We start from the raw sequence: 21,483 nt of genomic DNA, 5'->3' as shown, positions 1-21,483 counted from the left end.
TCTGTGTGCACTGATAATTACACCTTGAGGTGGACGGGCAGTCCACGCCTTTACTTGAAGAGTTTACCAACTTTTATGTAAACAGTGTCACGGCTCTTGTCAATCAGATGTAATTGTCTTTTTAATACGGTGCATACGTAGATGTTCTTTTTCAAAATTTCATAATAAATTAGACTCTTGATAATTCTTTAACTGAGAGAAAATACTTCGGTGAACTTTTGTGTTTTTTAAATTTTTTCCTAAAAGTAGCTGCTGTGTAAATATTAATTCTTAGAATGTTTCTTTGAAAGGGTTTTATAATTTGGTAGTATACAGGAAATGGGCTTGTTACTGAGTTTTTAAGAAACAACCTGCTCATATCCCAAATTCATAGATTAGTACACTTTGAGACTGAATTTGCTATCTTTTTCCCTGAGTCCAGGGTGGTGCCCCGTTATTATTAATTCTTATTAATAATTTTTATTGATTTTAATAATTAACAATTATTTTTGATAATCATTCATTATTGCTGATAGCCAAAGTTGTAGCCACGGCCCAACAATGGTGTGCCAAAAAATGTACAAATACCAGCGTTGGAGAGAATAGTAACTGACTGGCTGTCATACCACCTCACAGCACAGATGTTGTCTTTGCTCCACTGTCAAAACTCCCTCTGTCTTGTTTTCTCAGCTCCTTCTTCTCTGCTAACCTGAAGTTTGGACACACACAGGGCGTGCTGTTCAAACACAGTGGATGCGTTTGATTAGTAGAGGCACTGAAGGAAAGAAATTGTCTGCAAAAAAGTTTTGTCCTGTGGGAAATGTTGATGCAAACTTAATGACTGATAATGAGATTTGGCACGTGTTACCCTGCACACTCCCTTGGTACACATCAAAAGTTGCAGAGTATGCCTGAGATGTCTGTTCTTGGCCAAACCTTGAAGTCCCAGTAATGAAGATTCCTACGCATATATTGTCTGATTCCACTGAACTTCCCCTTAAAAGGAATCATCATTTCATTTACAGAGTTATCCTCCTCTGGCACTATCTGTAGGCATTTCTCTCTGAATACATCCAACCATTCAGCCTGGTCGCCAGAATAAAATGTTGGCATTGTACGGTTCTGCAAACCACAGATATGTTGAATATCTACCTTTCAACATGTGTAATATGTAGTTTATTAACATTTTAATCATACGTATCCTATCAACATTTCCAGAATATGTATCATATTAACATTTCTAAAGTGACATAGTTCAAATGAGAGCTATATGAGCTGACTGTCTTATTAGGAGGAGGAGGGGTCGGTAGATGGTTAGGAAGTTTCTTGGCAGAAATTTGAAAGTTGGAAATCAGCAGAGAGCACGGTTCAAGACCACCTCGAAGCCAGTGCCTGCTTCCTGTTTCAACCAACAAAACTGGATGTTTTTCGTAAGACGTCAGGACATTTGCAACTGTTTTTCTAGTAAGAAAACCGGGTGATTTTAGTGAGACATCAGGACATTTTCAGCCGTTTTTATTTTATTTTTTATTCTATTTTAACCCAAACCATGATCTTTCCCTACCCCTAACCAAGTGGTTTTTGTGCCTAGACCTAACCATCATAAAACATCATTATTCAACGGATAATGGCCAACATTGAAACATAGACATTCAACGTATCTGTGGTTTGCAGAAATGTACAATGCCAATATTTTGTTCTGGCAATTGGGTTGAACCCGGACCTAGTCTTCCAAAGTTTGTCCTTCTTCTGAAGCAGTGAGGTTGTTGACAAAGTGGATGAATGAAAGCAAACAATGCTACAATATCTGTCTCAGAATCACTTATCTCCATTGACAATGGTATCCAATACATCCTGAACTGAGTACAGTCTTCCTCTCTTTGTCAATGGTATTCTGGAATTTAAATAGATTTTTGAAAAATAAATTTAGATATCTAATGCAACACACATGCACACATATATACCTGTACATTACCTATTGTCTGTGAATCTTAACCCTATATATATATATACAGGGTTAACCCTTAACCTTAACTGTTAACCTTAAGCCTATGACCCATATATATATATATATATATATATATATATATATACACTGTATATTGCCATAGGTGGAATAATTGGTGAATTGACTCATGACTCAGTGATGAGGCCTTTTGTGTGCCTTTTGTGTGAATAAGTGATGCCCATTGAAGCCCAGTGTTGTGTTTTTGTAACATTGAAAGAAATCCCTCCAATTCATGTTTATTATACTTTTTTTTTTAATTATTAAAGTTTTCTATTACTTAACATCTTTAGAATTAAGGAAAAAGATACGACAGGTCAAACACTTACTTGGAAAATTGTTGAAATTGGAAATTGAAAGAGAGAGCTGGGGGTCAGTGGGAGACAGCCATGTGGTATGTCTTACAGTGTTAATATTTTCCCACCAAAAATGTTGCTATGGTTTGTCTCACATTAAAATTTCACCTCACATGCGTCTGATAGAAATCACACCAATAAACAATTACGATAAGTTCATTACTAAGAGACACACACTCTTCCTCTTTGTTAATATATTAATAATGACACTGGTTAAAAGGAAAAATAATAGCTCATCAGAAGAAAAATCTTTCTGATGAATGATGGATGTTTTAGGGCTCATTTGCAAATCACAGTTAACAGAAATCCACTTTTTTTAAAAATCTAGATGGTCAATCAAAAAATCTTTGCTCAAACTTCCTCCTCGGTCCTCTGAACAGAAATAAGGAAGGTGGAATGACCATCATGATGGTGGACGGGTCAAGAGAGGAACGATCAAATAAGGGAACTGGCATGTACATGTACCCCTAAACTCAACATAACAGCAACAAATCAAAATATTGTTAAGCTCAGGGTCACATTAAGATTTATACTGGTATTACAATGAACATTATGGTATGACACACTCTTATGTGTGACTGTAGCTTAATAGTTTTTACTTGCTGAACGTTAACACCCTTGTTTTTTTTCCCACGAAGTGTTGCGTAGTTGATGGTTCCCAGAATATTATATTTTTTTAACATTGTTTAAGGAGCAGTCTAACATTTACTCAAGGCTGTGGCAATGTGTAATTCACTATTAAACCGTATTAAACCTGTTGTCAGTGGATGACACTTAAGTTTAAATAAGCAAAGCACCCACAAAAGGTATAAAAAGACAGACAGTTACCTTCTGCAAGACATCCTGCTACCTTCTACTGCAACTGCAAACTCATCTGATCATCACAGCAAGGTAACCTTTTAATTCTTGCCTTTCATCATATCAGCAGCTTTACAGAGAAGATTCTTGATCTACTCTTCATTTTATTTAAGGTTAGATTTATTTGTTAGTGATTGGCTGCAATTAACCGGTCCTGACATACAATTAAAAAGTGTAGAAAAAAACTGTAGCACTTTATTTCACAGGTCCTTTAATTTTAATCTAATGTGTTGTTTGCAGGTATTTAACAATACAATTTTGGGAGCATTCATTTATTTGGTGCAAATTTGGTACAAATTGTAAGAAACAGCTTTTAAAAGTACTAAATTGGTTAAAATTGCAATTTTTCTTTAACTGACAGAAAATTTCTCGGTTTTCAGTGTGTAGTTTTTTGTGTCAAAATACCAGCATATATGTTTCCTAAAAACTGTGCAACAAGCACATTTCCTGTAAGTATTTTCTGTCACTTAAAGAATTGTCAAGAGTCTAATATATAAAGAAATCTACATATGAACCCAAATAGCCTATAATGAGAGGGTACTTACCAACTAAAACAAACCTTTTTCTGTTTTTTTTTCCTTATAATTGGTGCCAAAATTAACAGTTAAATATCCTGAAATTACTCAAAAATTTCCATTAAATAGGTATGAAATTAGGGGACCTGTAAAATAAAGCGTTACCAAAACAAACAAACAAAAACCCTTATTTCATTGTTTTCATTTCTAAATCTTTTATAGGTTGTTGTTCTTTACAGTGCCAGATTTCTTTAAATCATGTACCATGCATTTGTTTGGATTGTATATTAGAATATTGTGAATTATTGTGAATTCTCATTGCGTTGCGCAGATAAGACATGTATATACAGATGGGCAACAAATTAAGGCAAAAACCAACATAAAGTGCTTTAGTAAGGTGTTGGGCCACAAGGTGCTGCCAGAACAGCTTCAGTGTGCTTTGGCCTTGATTCTACAAGTCTCTGAACTCTACTGGAGGCGAGCTAGCTCAGAGGTTATCAGCTAATGTTATCTCTCTAAGCTAGTCTGCTTGCACACTTGCCAGCTAATGAGCTAACTGATGCAGTTTATTATTTTAGTTAATGTAATCACAGTGTTTCTTATTCTGATAGAATTGCATCTTATGGTATATTTGCAGTTTATTTATGGACACTCAATCGAAGTATTGGGACGGAAAATGTGACATGCATGTAGATGTTTACAACCAGTTGCTGATGTCTAGGATAAGGACCATGCAGTAAAGGTATTCTGTTTTTCCCCAGATGGCGTCCGGTTTTCTCTTGGTTTTCTGCCTCTGTATCACCATGACCAACGCACTGTTCTTTCCAATATTAGTAAGAAAAACTTTGTTTTTAGTATTTAATTTGTCTTTTTTAAATTTTCTTGCTAAAATGTTATTTACTTCAGACTAGTGTGTACTGTAGGTCACTCTGTGAGCCTCTTGGTCTGTTCTCATTGGACTCGTGTTGATCTCCCTCTTCCCCATTTCCTGTTATCTCTCCACTGTCACTATCTAATAAAAGCATGAAATGCTCAAAAAAAATAACACGAAAACAAAATACAGCAAGTTGTTCCATATGAAGCCCTTTCTAAGCTCAGTGAACAGTAAAAGATGATTCCCAAGTCACAATTAATCAGTTAGCGGCGCTTCTGCCACCAGCACCCCTATCTTTTTATCGTGTTCCTTGTCTATTTCTGCTGAGAACCGTGCGCGTCACACGGAGAAAATAGGCGAGACCTCAAAACTCTAGATGAAGCGACGCAGCAGCCTCACGTGAGACGTGCGTGTGGCTGCTCTAACCTGTTAACATGGGCGCCGAAATGAAAAGCAAGAGGTTCCGCGACGCACACGCGCCGCTCACGCATCCAGTGTGTCCCGGGGTTAGACTCAGATCTAAACTTCAGGTCCCACATTAACAAGGTGACGAAAACGTAATTTTTCCTTCCTTAGAAACATAGATAAAGTACGACCATTTATAAATCAAAAAGATGCAGAAAAACTGATTCATGTCTTCATTTCAAGCTGAATTGATTATTTTGATGCACTTTTTACTGGCCTCCCGAAAAAACTACTGAGAGACTTCAGCTCATTCAAAACTCTGCAGCTTGGCTATTAACCAGAACCAAGAAGAGAGAACACATTGGTCCAGTTTTAGCTGCTCTGCACTGGCTTCCTGTTACCTTTAGTATTGACTTTAATCCTTACATATAAAGTCCATAAAGCTACATTGCTAACTCCCTTGTTAACTATTTGCCTTCAAGAGCACTGCGAACACTGGAGATTCCCAGCAACAGCCAAAAGGAAATCAGGGATTCAGCCTTTGTCAATTACACCCCAAAACTATGGAACTCACTACCCATAGATATCAGGGAAGACTGCTTGCTAAATATATTTAAAAATATATTTAAAAAATCATCAATTAAAAAATGTCTTCGCTTTAGCCTTTAACTAACTTTTCCCTCAGTCTGCTTCACACTTATATACAACTGCACCTCTTTTAAAATGTTGAATTTCACTTGATTTTATACATTCTATGTATTCTATTATTTCATATATATTCATATATATCATATATATCATATATTTTCTTCTTCATCTTCTTCTCCTCATCATTATTATTATTATTATTATGTATTCTATTTTATGTGTCAGTGGGTTTTATCTTCCGTATTATGTTACAAATGGTGAACTTTCAAATTAGTTTCAAATGACCACCACTGAAGTACGCATTATATGTATTGTATTTTCACTTTATTTTATCATATGTTTATTAACATTATCAAAAGGGTTTTATTTTCCCTCTTATGTACATTTTTTTGTCGATATGAAGTAATTTCTTTTGTTGTGAAGCATTTTGAGCTGCATTTTTTTTTTATGAAAGGTGCCATACAAATAAAGTTATTATTATTATTATGGAAACAATGACAACAGTCACACAAACAAAATTGTTTACCAAGTAGGTATAGATAAAATAAAAACAAAAAAGTGCAAATTTCAAGCTAATTTAATAAATGTGTTGTTCATTTTCACAGTGGCACATAAAACACCACAAACCAGGTTGGTAGATTCACTTTGTTCACACTTAAATTGCTTTGGATGTTGTATTTTCAGATATGTTCAGTGGCAGATGTTCATACACGTGTTTCCTGATAGGACACTAATACACCGGGCTACATGTTAACCCCAACAGGGGAAGTTATGCTTTAATTCACTACAGGATGGGATCAGAGAACTTAATTTTACACAATGATGTCCAACTGACTGACATTATTTATTAATTTATTAATTCTAAAAATAATTGATTAATTAATTAATGATTCTAATGGTATAGTTGAGGTGGTTGGGGTGTTAAAGGTAAAAGTTTTTACATAATTTGTTTAAAATTCCAGCGGTTCACGTGAGGGTTCCACAATGTCCTCATGGTTGGACAAAGCATGGCTCTCGCTGTTTCATCATTCAAAACAGCCACGCGACCATGGCTGAAGCAGAGGTACTTGGTTAATCATTCTTTACCAGCCTACAGGTTAGCTATTATGACCATGTTTTAGCTATATAGAGCCTGTATCCATTTCTCTCTTCTCTTTCAGCTCATTTTTCTTTGCTAACTTTCTCTAAGATGTTTCATATTGTTTTTCTCTTACTCCCCTGTCAGTGCGCCTGCATTGGTCTTGGTGGGAACCTGGCATCAATCCACCGACGCTCAGAACTCTCTTTCATCAGGACACTGATTTTCAAAAGGTGTCACGTTTATCAAAGTGTCTGGATCGGGATCTTTGATGCAATTCAGGTGAGACATTTTTAGGGCGTTTTCAAACATACATCGTTTAGTCTGGTTGAATCAGACACCGTTGCACAAAGAGGCCCTTTAGAGGAATTCCTGTTACAAATGAATTGTTTGTTTGTTTGTGGGAATGTGATACAACCTTAATCTGACCCAAACTACAAGGTGTACTATGCAAGTGTTGTGTTGTGTGCATGTTCTCGCTACCACCCCAGACACATCTGACCAATGATCACAATGAACAGAATGTTCTTTTGTGGCTTTTTTGATGCTTTTGGTTCACTTTCTTTTCTTCCTGTGTGAAAAGAAACTGTTCCAAGTGGAAAACGTAACAAGCTTACCAACTTACTCACTGATTCAGACCAGAGAAATACAACAACAGGTTTGAAAATGCATTTAAACACAGAACCTGATGCAGCTGTCAATTGTACAACAAATGGTGAGTAGCTACATAGATTCGCCAATTTAGCATTGCACCCTTATAACATTGTCAGACTCACAAAAGAAAGTAAAAAAACAACCCAAAATGGATCAAAATCAATGCAGCTGAAGTTTTTTCCCCTAACTTTAACCAAGTAGTTTGAGTTGCTTAAACCTGCCTAAACATTAAAAGTGTACTACACTGATTTAGCATTTCACTCCTATAATGCTGTCAGACTCACGATGGACAGTTTAAAAATGTATCAAAATCGATGCAGCACAACCAGAGATAATGCCTTTTTTATTCCATGTATTCTTCTTCCTTGTCAAAACCTGGTGCCTACATTACCCAAAATGCATTTTGTCCACTAATAGTTGGGTTGGAGATTTGGGTGTGTTTTGCTAGTTGTGGCTAATGTAGCCTGGAGCTGCTAGCCTCCAGCAGAGATGAGGAGCAGGCTACAGAGGTCTGTTATCCTCACTTCTTTTGAACTCCACACCCCCAGATTTTTTTCATTTTCAAACTTGTAGTCTTCAGCCCCAACTGATGCTGACTCAAGTGACATCACTTGAGTCAGTTTATCAGATTTCACACAGCTCTCTCTGGAGACACAAAAAGTTTTATACTACTATTTTCACACATGTACTCCCCCAACACCTAGAAACACACTTCAGCCCTGTTTCGACCAAAAGCTCCAGGTACTTTGGGGCTGAGCTTTAGTTCAATAGTCAGTGAATTGACTCAAGTTCGAGATCTGGTGTGGGGATCTCCTTCGCAAGATAGTTTATTGGTGACTGCTTATTTTAGTATCCTAAAATTTAATATTGTAATAAAAACAAAAAGGCTAATGACTAATAAATCATACCGTATGTTCACCTTGCTGTAATCTCTTCAGCTACTCCAAAACATTCTGTGGGTGAATGTATCACACAACTGGTGGTATAAATCTGCACAAAACAGCTGAAAAGCACATGGCCTGTATTTTACAGGATCCCATAATATTGTAGTTCTGAAGGCTGCAGTTTTTTACCCACAGATTAACATCAGTAATGCAAAACCCTCAAACCCTGTATCCTACAGCAAATCAAGAATGGTCAGTTAGTGCAGTTGCTCAAAAATCAACTTTCTTTTACAGGGGGGGAAGTGGCTGTGGACTGATGGTTCCAAGGTTGACTACAGCTGTTGGGGTCATGCAGGGCCACACATTGTAGGCGGAGAACACTGCACAGTGATCAACTCGAATGGTACAAATATTATTTCTCGACTTCCTGATTGTTATTTTTATTGAGAGGAAACAAAACTGGTGAAGCTAAAATGTGTGGTATTTTTATGTGTTGTATTTATACTACTGTTCATACTCTTGTCTGGATTTGTATGAAAAATAAGTTAAAAATTAATAAACATTACAGGGTTCTATATGCAAATATGAAAACTCATTTGGGCACCACAGAGCGAGTAATTTGGATTAGCTGAACCACAATACTAAACAATCTGTTGTCAAATCTTTTTATGTCTTTTTATGTCATACAAAACATTCAGTCAGCTGCCTCTCATTTATAGCTGGCACTGACCGTCACTTTTGCCGGCGGCAGATCATATCTGCTGTCACTATTTAACTTTAATCCCTTAAAGTCAGTTGGATGTTTGAGCTTCAATGTGCAGAGTGACGATGTGCAGAGTTTGACACTATCTGAAGAGGGAAAGTTTCACTGTGCTCACTGAAAATGTAAAATGAGTTTAAGGTGTGTACCTACGACAGCTTGTACGTCAAGATGGACGTAGTGAGGTGTGATGTCACCCGCTGGTTTGCATTGGAGTCAGTTTGAAGCCCAGAGATGCAGCTTATGGTCAGCGCCATCTTTTCCATTTGGAGTCAGAACCTTCCAAATTAGGAGTGCGAGGTGTTGCCTTTCACACTCTGGAAACATGCCGCACTACCTCGGAAACACTGAGTGCTGCACACTTGAGCTAATGTTAGCTATTTAAGCTAAACTATGCTAACACAGCAGGTTAAGCTATCAAGTAGCATTAAATTTAATGAAATATTGCGACAACAGTCCGACTCAGTGTGAGTCCCGGAGCCGGCGAGAGCAGCAGGTGAGCCAACTGTCAATCACAGCTGTCAGTCAACGCCTACGTGGCAGACACCAAAGCTACTATATGTCTTCAAATCTTATTAATTTCCAGAATGACCACCAGCACCCTCTTATTAGAGGGCTTGAATTTAGCGACTGAGACCATGATGACTTGTTGAAAAAAATGATTGACTTTTTGCTCTTTGAATCGGCATCAGTTGGAGCATCTAGTGGCCGTTGGTGGCACTTTAAGGTCCTTCCACGTTGGCTTCAGCCTCAAGCAGCTGTAGTTGCCACTTGATACCCACAAGCATGATTTGTGAAATCACAACTAGTTTGGAGCTAATCGTAGGCCAGATGTGAAAACTTAAGTTAAGTAGAAGACATCTTGTGTCCATCTGTTAAACTTTTGAAATGAAAAGATATTTGCACATTCATAGATTCTGGATTTTCTTATGAGGGAGAAGGAATAGATGTCATTTTAAGGATTTTAACAAGATAGTTGGACTTTTTTGTGGGAAAACCATATTAGACACAAATAATTATTAAAAGAGTATTTTATATACATCTTTAAACATGCCTGAAGGGGATCTTTAAGTAACTTGATGACAGTGTAAAAAGAAACTTGGCAGTTGTCGGGTTGTAGTAATCTCTATGTTAATTTACAGCTACTGCACAGTAAATATACCCCAAAAATTGCTGTGCCCCATAAATTTTTGGCCATGTCCTTAGCTTTTTTTTTTTTTTAAATTTTTTACATAGGAGCACTTGTCCCCATTTGAGCCCTGCATTAGAGAAATTTAAATGCACTCTGATCAGTAAGAAAAGTCAAACTCAGATGTTTATGCTGTTGTACTCTTTTCTTCTTACAGGATTCTCTTGGGATCATCTCCCATGTCACAATCGGAAACCTTTTGTTTGTGCCAGAAAACTGTGAAGCCTCCCACCATTTGCTATCAGATGTGCCATTACAACGTCACTTCCACTACGATGACTTTACTTCCTTTTTCATACTTTGATAATATTGAACTCTGATCATTTAATGCTTAAATAGCAATATCACTCTCCTGATTATTCACATCTTCTTTTGATTATTTCCACACTTTAATCTGGGTGAGAAAAATCTATGTAAAAAAACAATCTGAAAAATAAATAAATATGATTTGTGAGCATAGTGGGTTCCTGTAAATTTCTCCATTTTACCTGTGTGCATGTGTGTAGCAGGTATTCCTCATGTGGTGAGAACACACCACATCCCTCTTCTCCTTTTGGGGACAAAAAGCAAGTCCCCACAATGTAAACCATAAAATTTTAGGGGGAAGACTTGGTTTAAGGTTAAAGGATAGGGCGTTTTCAATGGCTTTTGTGATCTCTTATATGTGTCGTATATGTGATCTCTTATATGTATTTTATGATGGCTTATATGAGGCTTCAGCACTCTGAGTTAGTCATATCAAGCGGATATCTGACACATTTACAGTCTTTTTAGCATCAAATTCCCTCTTTGTGTTTCCTCGGACAGTGTTTCCCTGTTGAGCTGCAGGTGGAAGTATAGTAACAAAAAAAGGGACTTTGGCACTAAAAAGACTGAAAGATATCTACTTGATTCGACATATTAGCTTCAAATGAACTTTTAAATACATTCTTGCACAGAAGGACTGTGGATTTTGTCCTCCATCACTTCCATTGTAAGTGCGTTATGAAGGGATCTTATAATGGTCAGTATGAACAGGAGGAATGATTACAGCAAGAAAAACATGTTTCACTGTTCATTTGGGCTCCTGACTGTTGTTTTAAGACAGAAGTGTTCCAGAGACTGTAGGATCGATGCCAAGGCCAAGGAACACCATTCTTCAAAAAGATATTCCCTCATTTGATGTTTTGCTGATGGTATTGGAGAGCGCTGTCTAACACGTCAGACGAGAATCTCCCATAGGTGTTCAGTTGGGTTGAGATCTGGTGACTGTGAGGCCGTAGAATATGATTCACATCATTTTCATACTCATCAAACCATTCAGTGACACCTCGTGCCCTGTGAATTGGGGCATTGTCATCCTGGAAGAGATCACTCCCATCAGGATAGAAAAGTTTCATCATAGAATAAAGGTGATGACTCAGAACAACTTTGTATTGATTTGCAGTGACCTTTCCCTCTAAGGGGACAAGTGGACCCAAACCATGCCAGAAAATGCCCCCCAAGGCATACCAGAGTCAAGTCAAGCATTCGATGTGTACCAGTATTGCAGTAAAAGTATTATGAGCTTGATGTAGTTAAAGTATTGCAGTAAAAGTACATAAGTATTATGAGCTTGATGTAGTTAAAGTATTGCAGTAAAAGTACATAAGTATTATGAGCTTGATGTAGTTAAAGTATTGCAGTAAAAGTAGTGGTTTGGTCCCTCTGACTGATATATTATTATATATGACATCATTAGATTATTAATAGTGAAGCATCAGTGTTAGAGCAGCATGTTACTGTTGTAGCTGCTGGAGGTGGAGCTAGTTTACACTACTTTATATACAGTTAGCTAGTTTAGTCCAGTGGTTCCCAACCTAGGGGTCGGGCCCCTCCAAAGGGTCAGCAGATAAATCTGAGGGGTGGTGAGATGATTAATGGGAGAGGAAAGAAGAAAAAACAAAGTTCTGATACACAAATCTGTTTTCAGTTTTTGGACTTTTTCTCTAATCTTTGATTTTTGCTGAAATATTGGATCATTTGAACATTTATGTAAATGAAAGCATGTGAGAAGTTTAGAGGGAAAAATCACTATTTGGTGGAGCTGTTAACAACTCATAGACATGTGAAATGTGACCCCGACTACACACTGCTTTTTGTAAGACGTCAAAAGCCAAAAAGGTTGGAAACCACTGGTTTCATCTTTAACAATGTGTTGTATTTTAAAAGCTTGTTATATTATCCATTGTGTCAAATCTTCATCTGAAAAGTAACTAAAGCTGTCAAATAAATGTAGTGGAGTAGAAAGTACAATATACTTCCACTCCACTACATTTCAGAGGGAAATGTAGTGGAGGAAATATTCAAGTGTGACAACCCTTTGTGTCATCTGTGTTTTGCTGTGTGATTCACCCCCTTGTTTGCTGTACTGTTGTAGGTGATCGTTAGTGCTTAAATAAATTGGGAACACCTGAGGGTGCTGCAGCACAGCTCACTCTCTTCCTGCCACCGTGTCACGCTGCTGAGGGAGCTCTCTCTGCCCTCCCCTCCGGTTGGTTTGGTGATGTTGCTTTAGTTATTTTGCATACATGCACCTGTCAACACCTACACACACACAAACACTTACCATTCATGCATCACACAACTCACACTGATCTTACTGATCTTCACACCCCATATATTATAATTTTATTTAATAAATTATCTTTTGTTAAACCTTAACATGGTGTGTTTCCCTTTTTGTTGCCACTGGCCACTTGAGCCAGCTCATAATACAAGTGAAGTACAAGTACCTCCAAAATTGTACTAAAGTACAGTACTTCAGTCAATTTACTGTTACTTTGCACCACTGATTGAGACACTGGTAAATCCTGTCAAAAGTTTGAGATGTGGAGACTGGTGGAGGATTCTGATAAGACCACGTGTATGCACTGTATGCACATACAGCATATTATCGGCATGATGATTGTTCTGTGTGACATGTATGTATGAATGTGTGTGATGTTGTTGTATGAGATGGTTTTATAAACAGGGAAGACAGATTGTTGAGCAAGATATGTGTTTATTGATTCAACTGAAATGAAATCAGATTTGTCTTCCAGCGGTGAAGTCATCGAGGCTTGACTTCCTGGTATAAGTGACATGCATCATCAGTGAGGATGTGACATCTTCACGGCAGATGTGTCAGCACATGGCGAGATTGTCATGGGTTTCTGGCACAAATGAAAGAGTTCTTCACTTTACACCTTGCATCATTGACAAAATCTTCACCTGTAGACAGAGATTCACAATGAACAAACAATAAAAGCACTTTAGAGGCCTCTCCTACAAATGATTTGACAAGAGCTTATTTCTTATTTCTTGATTAATCTAATGTAAAAAATAACACAATACAAATAACATGTTAGGTTATGTCTACACTCATAGGTCAGTCTCATAATGCTTCACTCATAGAGACTGAGGACAATTCATTTGTGCACACAAATCATTAATTTGATAATTTTTCAAATTTTTTTTTTACTGTAATTAGTTTGTACCTCGCAAGTTGATCTCCATGCAGCCTTCGTCTCCATGATTGTTAGGCTCCCCCTTAGCCCAGCCGGTGAAGTTAAACTTTGAACCATCACTCCACAGCCACAGACCCTCCTAAGGAAAAAGTTTAAAGGGTCAATTCACTATTTTTCTAGCCATGCAGATAGTGCAGACACACCTGCTGTGGAGACCTCTGTCACCACTCCAACACAATGAAGGTGACTTTTGTTTGAGATGGTAAGAAACAAAAGAAAAAAAAGTCATTTGAAAAACTCAAAAGCAAAATTATTTTTCGTGGAACATAGTCTCTGAACTCTGCTGTGAGCAGTTTCTATCAGTGTACTACGTAAAAACATCCCTACTATTAACAAGAAGGGTTCAACATACTGTCACTTTTGTTTATGAAAACATCCTCCTAAAGCTGCTTCAGTATATTTTCCCAGGACTGGGATCTGGTCTGGTGAACTTAAGTTCTTTTTAGAGATGTTTTGATTGTTCCTGGTACTGTTTGGATGTAGAAGTTTGTACATCTCTTCTGCTGCACTCAGGTCTCTCTTGCAAAAGACATATTGATCTCAATGAGATTACCTGATAAAATTAATTTTATAAATAAAATAAATAAATCTCAAATAATCTTGCATTTGGTTTGACATGCTTGCATTGTTGATTCCTGGTTGACGTTGTGGGTGTATGTGATGTGCTTTTGTGCGTAGCTTTGCATTTTGTATTTTGTATAATGTGTCCTGTGTGTTTTTTGCTTTGTACTGTCTGTTATTTTGCTGTTATATGTTTTAATTGTAAGGGGTTGCAGATGAAAATTAGCTTGAAGCTAAATCTGGTACAGTGCATCATTTATGTTAAAAACTGTACACTGTCCTGATAAATAAATACAAGAAATGTTGCAACAGATCCTGTTTATTGATAAAACACTCACCTTTACTGCATCATAGCCTCCAACCCAAGTTCTTTTATGTGAGTTAGTCGCTCTGTAAACCATCTCTCTGAGGAACTTGTACTCGTTTTCGGAACGGATGGAAGCCAGATTTCCATCAAGAGAAGTGCAGAAACGCTGATGATGAAGACAAGGTGCAAACCAAACATGGTGAAAAGAGTGAGGATATAATGAAAATACTACAGAGATGGAATGAGTTGAATGAGGAGAAGTGAGAGTGAAAAGTAGAAGAGAGACAAAGTGAGAATGTGACAGTACACTAGATGTTACATGGACATTACTGTACTGTATGTACCAGCATAAAAGCCAGCAGGCCTGAGTTTTCTCTATGATTAGTGATTAACCTTCAGTGATACAGTATATTTAACTAAGAGAGAGAATTTTATATTAAAACACAACTTTACTTTCAGCATCAATGCACTTGAGACTGACAGCTAATCGTAAAAGTTACCTTACCAATAAATATTTACATGACTGATTTCTTCAACTGAATGATTCTTAAAGCAGCAAGCTGTTTCAGAGTATATACCATAAATATATGTTTCTTGTAAATAGCTGTTGTTGTTATAGTACCTCTGCATCAGCCCAGTCCTTTTCACTGTTGTAGAATATGTAACAGCGTTGGTCAAACTGAGTCCAACCAGGAGGGCAGGTCTCACAGAAACCTATGAAACAAACGTCAACTTAGAAGGACAAAAATAATGCAATAGGGCTGCATATAATGATTATTGCTATTATTGCTATATGATTATTTTCATCGATTTTCAATTATTCAATTTTCAATTCATCTGCTGAAACTGAATTATCTCAGTTTTCTGGTCTAATATGTGAGTGAATGTGGCTCTCTATGAATGCAGCTCATTAATAAAACTAGTGGAAGTCTAGGATTACTGTCTGTAAACACAGCCAACACAATTTTTATGGACAGCCCAACAGACAGTTGTCCAGTGAGAGGCAATCTTTAAATAGTAGTACAATATTAGTACATTGTCAGTGGTCACACAGTGCCAGTTATTGTATTTTGAGCATTCACTCCCTTGAATGCTCAAAACAAAACACTCCCACCAACCTGGTGCTTTTCCACATTGTGCCTGTGGATGTAAAGAACACATGATTAGTAATAAATACTGCACAACTCAGAATTTTCATTTTTTGTATCTTAAGATTCGTGTTGAGATTAGATTTGTGAGACTACAGCTGCACCATTTGTAATTTTGTGTTTTTTAATAAAATGGGGGTACTTTCCTATTCTTGTTTCTCTTCAGTATGCAATAGTCCCTGTTTCATGATTGATTCTTTCTTTAATTTTTCATCAACAATCAATCAATTTATTACCAACAGGTGCACCAAGTGGCTATCTGTAGTCAAAGGCATCTCAAACCGGCCTCACTTTAGGGGTTGTAATAAAAGAAAATATTTAAAAATAAAAAATTGTACCACTCTTACAAATATTACTTACGTTTGCTTCAATCCACAGTCCGAGGATCAAACAGAGGAGCACAATGAAGTTAAGACCTGATGCCATCTGTGTAAAGATACATTAAGGAAGTAAATGCATTATTTAGATGTATATACATGTCTTGTATGTGCAACGCAATGAGAATCAGAATCACAATATTCTAATATATAATCCTAACAAATGCAAGTTTTAAAGAAATCTAGCACTGTAAAGAACAACACAGAAAAAATATATATCCCCATTAAATGAATACAGTAATTTGCAGGTATTTATTCATATATTTTTTGGACACTTGGTACAAATACAAGCAAAAAATGGAAAAAGTTGTGTTTGGTTTAGTTGGTAAATACCCTCTCATTATAGTAATTGAGCGTATTTGGGTTCATACGTAGATGTTTTTTGAAAATTATCAAAAAATTCTCAGTGAAGTTTTGTCCTTTTTCAAGTTTTTTTCCTAAAAGTAGCTTCTGTGTAACTGTTAATTCTTAGAACATATCTTTGAAATGGTTATATACTTTGGTAGTATACAGGAAATGTGCTTGTTACTGAGTTTGTAAGAAACAACCTGATGTACTAATATGTAGTTTGACACACAAAAGTAGTTTCTGTCACTTAAAGAAAAATGACCAAATAAACCAACTTAACACTTTTTAAAGTTGTTTCTTAAATTGAAAAAGTTTGCACTACCCTCTCTGTAAATACCCCTAAAAACTACCTGTCAAATACCTGCAAATTACTCAGGAAATTTTAGGAAATTAGAATAAAATTAAAGGACCAGTAAAATAAAGTGTTATCGTTTTTTTCTACACTTTAATTGTATGTCAGTACTGGTTCATTGCAATCGATCACTGACAAATGTATCTAACCTTAAATAAAATTATCTAAAGAATCTTCTCTGTAAAGCTATGATGAAAGGCAAGAATTAAAAGGTTACCTTGCTGTGATGATCAGATGAGTTTGCAGTTGCAGTAGCAGGTAGCAGGATGTCTTGCAGAAGGAAACAGTCTTTTTATATCTTTTCTGGGTGCTCTGCTTCTTTAAACTTGAGAGTCCTGATCACAGGACACCGTTTAGGTTTTGTAATTAATATTATATGACATATTGCCACACCTTTGAGTAAATCTTAAATAATCCTTACACAATGTTTAAAAAAAAAAACATCCTGGTAGTATGTTGCATTAAGCAATGGAAATAAACAAGGGTGTTAACGCTCAGTAAGATGAAACTGTAAAGCTATAGTCACACATAAGGGTGTGTCATATAATATCAGTATAAACAGGACTGCTATGTCTCACGCATTGATTGTGACATTCATGCAAATTGACACTTTTCACTTTACACATATCTATTATATTGTAATTTATTCCCATGCATGCTGCTCAGAGTGAAAGTTTAATTTAAAGAAACTCTGCTATGCACCGCTATGAGGATTATGTGTATTTCAGTCTGTGGAATGGTCTGGATGTGGAGCTAAAACAAAGTATAAACATAAATCAGTTCAAGAAGATATAAAAAAAAAAATATTCTTAAGAGGTATATGGATGAGGAAGGGTTGTGTTAACTGTTTAAATCTTATTTTATTGACACCGGCTGGATATTTGGGTTGTACATAGAATTGGGATAGTTGTTTATAAATCGTGTATAGGAGTTTATGGATGAGTAGTTGAGAAATGGTTAGGAATAAATAAGTGTACACTTCTTCCTACTCCTTTTCAAACATGTAGTATTTGTGTTGTTTATGAGAATTTGTTTATTGAATTTGTTGTATAGGTTTATTGTTTATTTCATTTTATTGTTATTCTTTTTTGTTTTTCTCTGTTTTTTTTTATTAAAAATTTTGAAAAAAAAAAAAGGGTAATCTCAGTCAGCGGCTCTTCTGGCAGCAGCAGAGTGTCAATATTTTGATATGTTGCTGTTATGTTGTGTTTAGGGCTACGTGTCAGTTCCCTTATTTGATCGTTCCTCACTTGACCCCGTCCACCATCTTGAGAGTCGTTCCACCTTCCTTATTTCTATTCAGTGGACCGAGGAGGAAGCCTTAGCAGAGATACACAAGACCAGCCTTCACAGAAACCTTTTACTGGGGCGACAAAATCTGGTTTTAAAATTCTTTTTTTTTTTTGATTCACCATCTAGATATTTAAAAAAGTGGATTTCTCTTAATTGTGATTAACAAAGGAGCCCTATTTTTAATTTTAACCTGTATCATTATTAATATATTAACAAAGAGGAAGAATGTGTGTCTCTCAGCAATGAACATATCATAATTGCTTATTGGTGTGATTTCTATCAGACACATTTGAGGTGACATTTTAATGTGGGTTCTCTATCGTATTGAGACTATCTCCCCACTCTGTTACATATTCCATATGTACGGGGAATGATCCCCCTGCTATCAAGGTATGTGGATATTTCCTCTTTAACCCACACTGGCCTAACCGGTTACACCCTACAGTTTACCTATAAAGCATCTGTGCTGACGTGTAATCACTGATTGTTTGATCTCCACCTGAATCAAGGTGCACTGTGTGTGTGTGTGGAAAGGAAGAGAAAGAGAGTGTGCATGTTACAGCGTTGAATCCACTTACCTACAGAAGTTGTAGTTTGGGCGTCTGTCTATGGGCAGCCTCCCTGGATTGCTGTTTCCCTTGCTGTATTTTTCTATATTTTTCTTCTTGCTTGTGGTTCGTGTGCTCATGCACTCGGTGGGATCCGTGCTGGGCTCAGTCTCCCGGTTACGATGGCTGGGTTTCCTTATACCAGCATATTGCTTGCGCTTTCGTGAGCTAACATGCTCAGTGGCAGAACCGTAGCATCCTTTTGGGTTGTTAGACGCCACCTGTGGCTGTCCCGGTCCCAGCACCAGCAGGGAGATTGGGCCTGTTTACTGAAATTGCCGGTGGAACCTTTAGCTATGTTTGGACGCAGATGCAGCAAGGTTGTTGCAGCAGGCATGGGAAAGTCGCCGCTGTGCACGAGCAGTCTCACGTAGCCTCTCTAGATGCAGCAGGGGCTTCAGATGGGCAAGAACAGCCGTACCTCATGTTGTACACGTGTTGTGTTCTCCATGACCCATGGCTATCACTTACAGTTTTCTCACAGGACTCCGAGGTCGGCCACTTTCACCACTGTGACCAACCCTTGACATGCAGAGGTAGAACTGTCCTCCAATTTGGAGAAAAATGTCATTGCTTTGCTAAACGTGCTCTGCCTTCTGTGTAGACAGATGTCATTTATGGTTGCGCTAGCTTCTCTGTCCTTTCCTCTGCTCTATTTGTCGGAGTTTGTGTTTATCTTAGTTTGTAATGTATATTAAAATTTGGCAAATTCTTGTAAACCTAGCTAATGGCTCAAACCAGCCCTCTTCTCAACCAGTAGCAGACGGATGAGGAGGAGGACAGGATGAAGATGCTGACTGATGTTCTTCATTCTTTCTGAACTTCACTCAGTATTTTAATGTCAGAAATATTATTTATTTTTCTTTTTGATTGACATTTTTGATTTCTTTCCAGTTTTTTGCTGATGTAGAAACAATATTTTGACATATTTAAAATATAAATCTATTCTACTCCTGTTCTGAATTTATTATTTTTTAAAAAAAGATCATTTAAAAAAACAACAATTCTTTTGGTAACTAAAAAGAACCAATAAAAGTATTGATAATGAACCAGACTGATAAGTGTAGTCCTGAGGATAAGATAAAGATAAAATTTTAACCATACCGTCCCTACAGCTGGCTAGTGGCTAGTCTGACTATGAGAGGATGAGAAAATCACTGTTCAAATCCATTCACTATAAGCCTGTTTTACGAATGTTTTGTGATTTTTTTTTTATAGCACACAGTGCATTTTTTAATGAATATTGTAATGATAATAGTCCAAATTTTGTGAAAATTCATAGTTTTTAGTCAAATAATTTGGGAGAGGACCTCCAATCCCCCCGACCTGAAGGTCTGATTATTTAATCAACTGGATAGAATCACAAAACAACAACAGCAACAACAACAATCATATCATATCAGCAAACTGTCACAGAACAAGAAAAGAAATGCTACCAGTATTCTATTGAACACCTTAGCTATGGACACATATCATTCTGCTTTTTTCCAGAAGCCTCAGACTTGTTCCTGCTCTTGTTTTACGTTGGAACAATTAATAAGAATACTTCTTGTTTGGCACCGGCACCAAATTACTGCTTTCTGATTGGCTGCTGTTTGTGAACTTAACTAAAGTTTGAATGTCAAATATCTAACTATTGCATTTGTTTAACACTCATAAATATAATTTCTAATCACATGGTTTTTTTTGCTCCCTGGGAAACTAATAATATTGATATTCAAACTGTCCAGTTAAACAAATCTCTTATTTGGCATCCAATGACATGATTTTTTAATGATATAACACAGAATAATAATCAACATTAACATTCAGGAGAGACATTAGCCTACATTTTAATTGATGGGGGGGCGTAAGGGACCGGGATAATGCATAGGGGGGCGCTAGCCCAACAAAGGTTGAGAACCACTGCTTTAGAGGGAAAGGTCATTGCAAATCAATACAAAGTTGTCTTGAGTGATCACCTTTATCCAATGATGAAACATTTCTATCCTGATGGGAGTGATCTCTTCCACCTCCAGGATGACAATGCCCCAATTCGCAGGGCACGAGGGGTCACTGAATGGTTTGATGAGTATGAAAATGATGTGAATCATATGCTAAGGCCTTCGCAGTCACCAGATCTCAACCCAGTTGAACACCTATGGGAGACCTTGGACTGACGTGTTAGACAGCGCTCTATATACATGCACCTTCTATCATGTTTGTATTACCTTTCATACTAATGTTTTCATGTTTCTTATGATAAAGGTGTCTTAAGTCATGATTGTGACGTAACGGTCATTTGACTGTATACAGTATATATATATGTATATATGTATATACAGTATATATGCCTCTTTTCCTTCTCGTGGGTATTTGCCTGAGGAAGACCTGTAGTTGGTCGAAACATCATAAATAAAGTACAGGTAGTTCTGATTCAGTGTGTGGGTACTCAGTCTTATAGGAGTGCAATGCTAAATGCACTACTACACCTCTAATAAAGGGGCCCTGTTTCAAAATGTAGTTGTAGTAACTTTAATAGCTAATAAGTGTTATTTGTACGTACATGGTGCGTATTCCCAAACAAATGGGAATATATTGTGTGGTACATAAATTGTCAGAAAATGGTGAATCATGTCGATCACTGTTTCCCAAAGCCCAACCTCAAATGTCTTGTTTTATCCTGACCAACAGTCCCAAAAATATTCAGTTTACTGTCATGGCGGACTAAAGAAACCAGAAAATATTCACATTTGAGAAGCTGGAACCAGAGAATTT

General features: G+C 36.9%; 2 protein-coding genes across 4 annotated transcripts; one reads left to right on the top strand and one right to left on the bottom strand.

The window, feature by feature from the left end:
• Window positions 1-2,681: 2,681 nt before the first annotated feature.
• On the top strand, window positions 2,682-10,618 carry LOC122981809 (galactose-specific lectin nattectin-like). Its single transcript, XM_044350595.1, has 7 exons — window positions 2,682-3,231; window positions 4,475-4,546; window positions 6,246-6,270; window positions 6,603-6,703; window positions 6,866-7,000; window positions 8,551-8,659; window positions 10,363-10,618. Exons 2-7 carry the CDS (start codon window positions 4,475-4,477, stop codon window positions 10,425-10,427), a joined length of 507 nt encoding a protein of 168 aa, XP_044206530.1. The 5' UTR covers window positions 2,682-3,231; the 3' UTR covers window positions 10,428-10,618.
• A 2,593-nt stretch (window positions 10,619-13,211) lies between these two features.
• On the bottom strand, window positions 13,212-18,784 carry LOC122981811 (galactose-specific lectin nattectin-like). Of its 3 annotated transcripts, none has more exons than XM_044350596.1 (8): window positions 18,697-18,784; window positions 17,043-17,160; window positions 16,109-16,174; window positions 15,719-15,740; window positions 15,223-15,314; window positions 14,632-14,766; window positions 13,703-13,811; window positions 13,212-13,436 (listed from the first exon to the last, which is right to left on the bottom strand). In XM_044350596.1, exons 3-8 carry the CDS (start codon window positions 16,172-16,174, stop codon window positions 13,369-13,371), a joined length of 492 nt encoding a protein of 163 aa, XP_044206531.1. In that variant the 5' UTR covers window positions 17,043-17,160; window positions 18,697-18,784; the 3' UTR covers window positions 13,212-13,368. The 3 variants fall into 3 exon arrangements, with proteins under 3 accessions (XP_044206531.1, XP_044206532.1, XP_044206533.1); XM_044350597.1 differs by having other exon boundaries at window positions 17,043-17,095; window positions 18,697-18,778; XM_044350598.1 differs by lacking the exon at window positions 17,043-17,160 and having other exon boundaries at window positions 18,697-18,775.
• Between the last annotated feature and the right edge of the window lie 2,699 nt (window positions 18,785-21,483).

Source organism: Thunnus albacares, chromosome 5 (assembly GCF_914725855.1).
Source record: "Thunnus albacares chromosome 5, fThuAlb1.1, whole genome shotgun sequence".
Classification (NCBI taxonomy): domain Eukaryota; kingdom Metazoa; phylum Chordata; class Actinopteri; order Scombriformes; family Scombridae; genus Thunnus; species Thunnus albacares.
The sequence above is the reverse complement of the archived record's forward strand: the minus strand, read 5'-3'. Positions and strand labels throughout refer to the sequence as shown.

Bases quoted from the DNA above. Each gene is read 5' to 3' on its own strand.
- LOC122981809 (XM_044350595.1), top strand. From the start codon at position 4,475: ATGGCGTCCGGTTTTCTCTTGGTTTTCTGCCTCTGTATCACCATGACC. The intron at 4,547-6,245 runs GTAAGAAAAACT...TCATTTTCACAG, and splicing joins CACTGTTCTTTCCAATATTA to TGGCACATAAAACACCACAA. The intron at 6,704-6,865 runs GTACTTGGTTAA...CTCCCCTGTCAG, and splicing joins CGACCATGGCTGAAGCAGAG to TGCGCCTGCATTGGTCTTGG.
- LOC122981811 (XM_044350596.1), bottom strand. From the start codon at position 16,174: ATGGCATCAGGTCTTAACTTCATTGTGCTCCTCTGTTTGATCCTCGGA. The intron at 15,741-16,108 runs GTAAGTAATATT...TTACATCCACAG, and splicing joins GACTGTGGATTGAAGCAAAC to GCACAATGTGGAAAAGCACC. The intron at 13,437-13,702 runs GTACAAACTAAT...CTCTGTCTACAG, and splicing joins CATGGAGATCAACTTGCGAG to GTGAAGATTTTGTCAATGAT.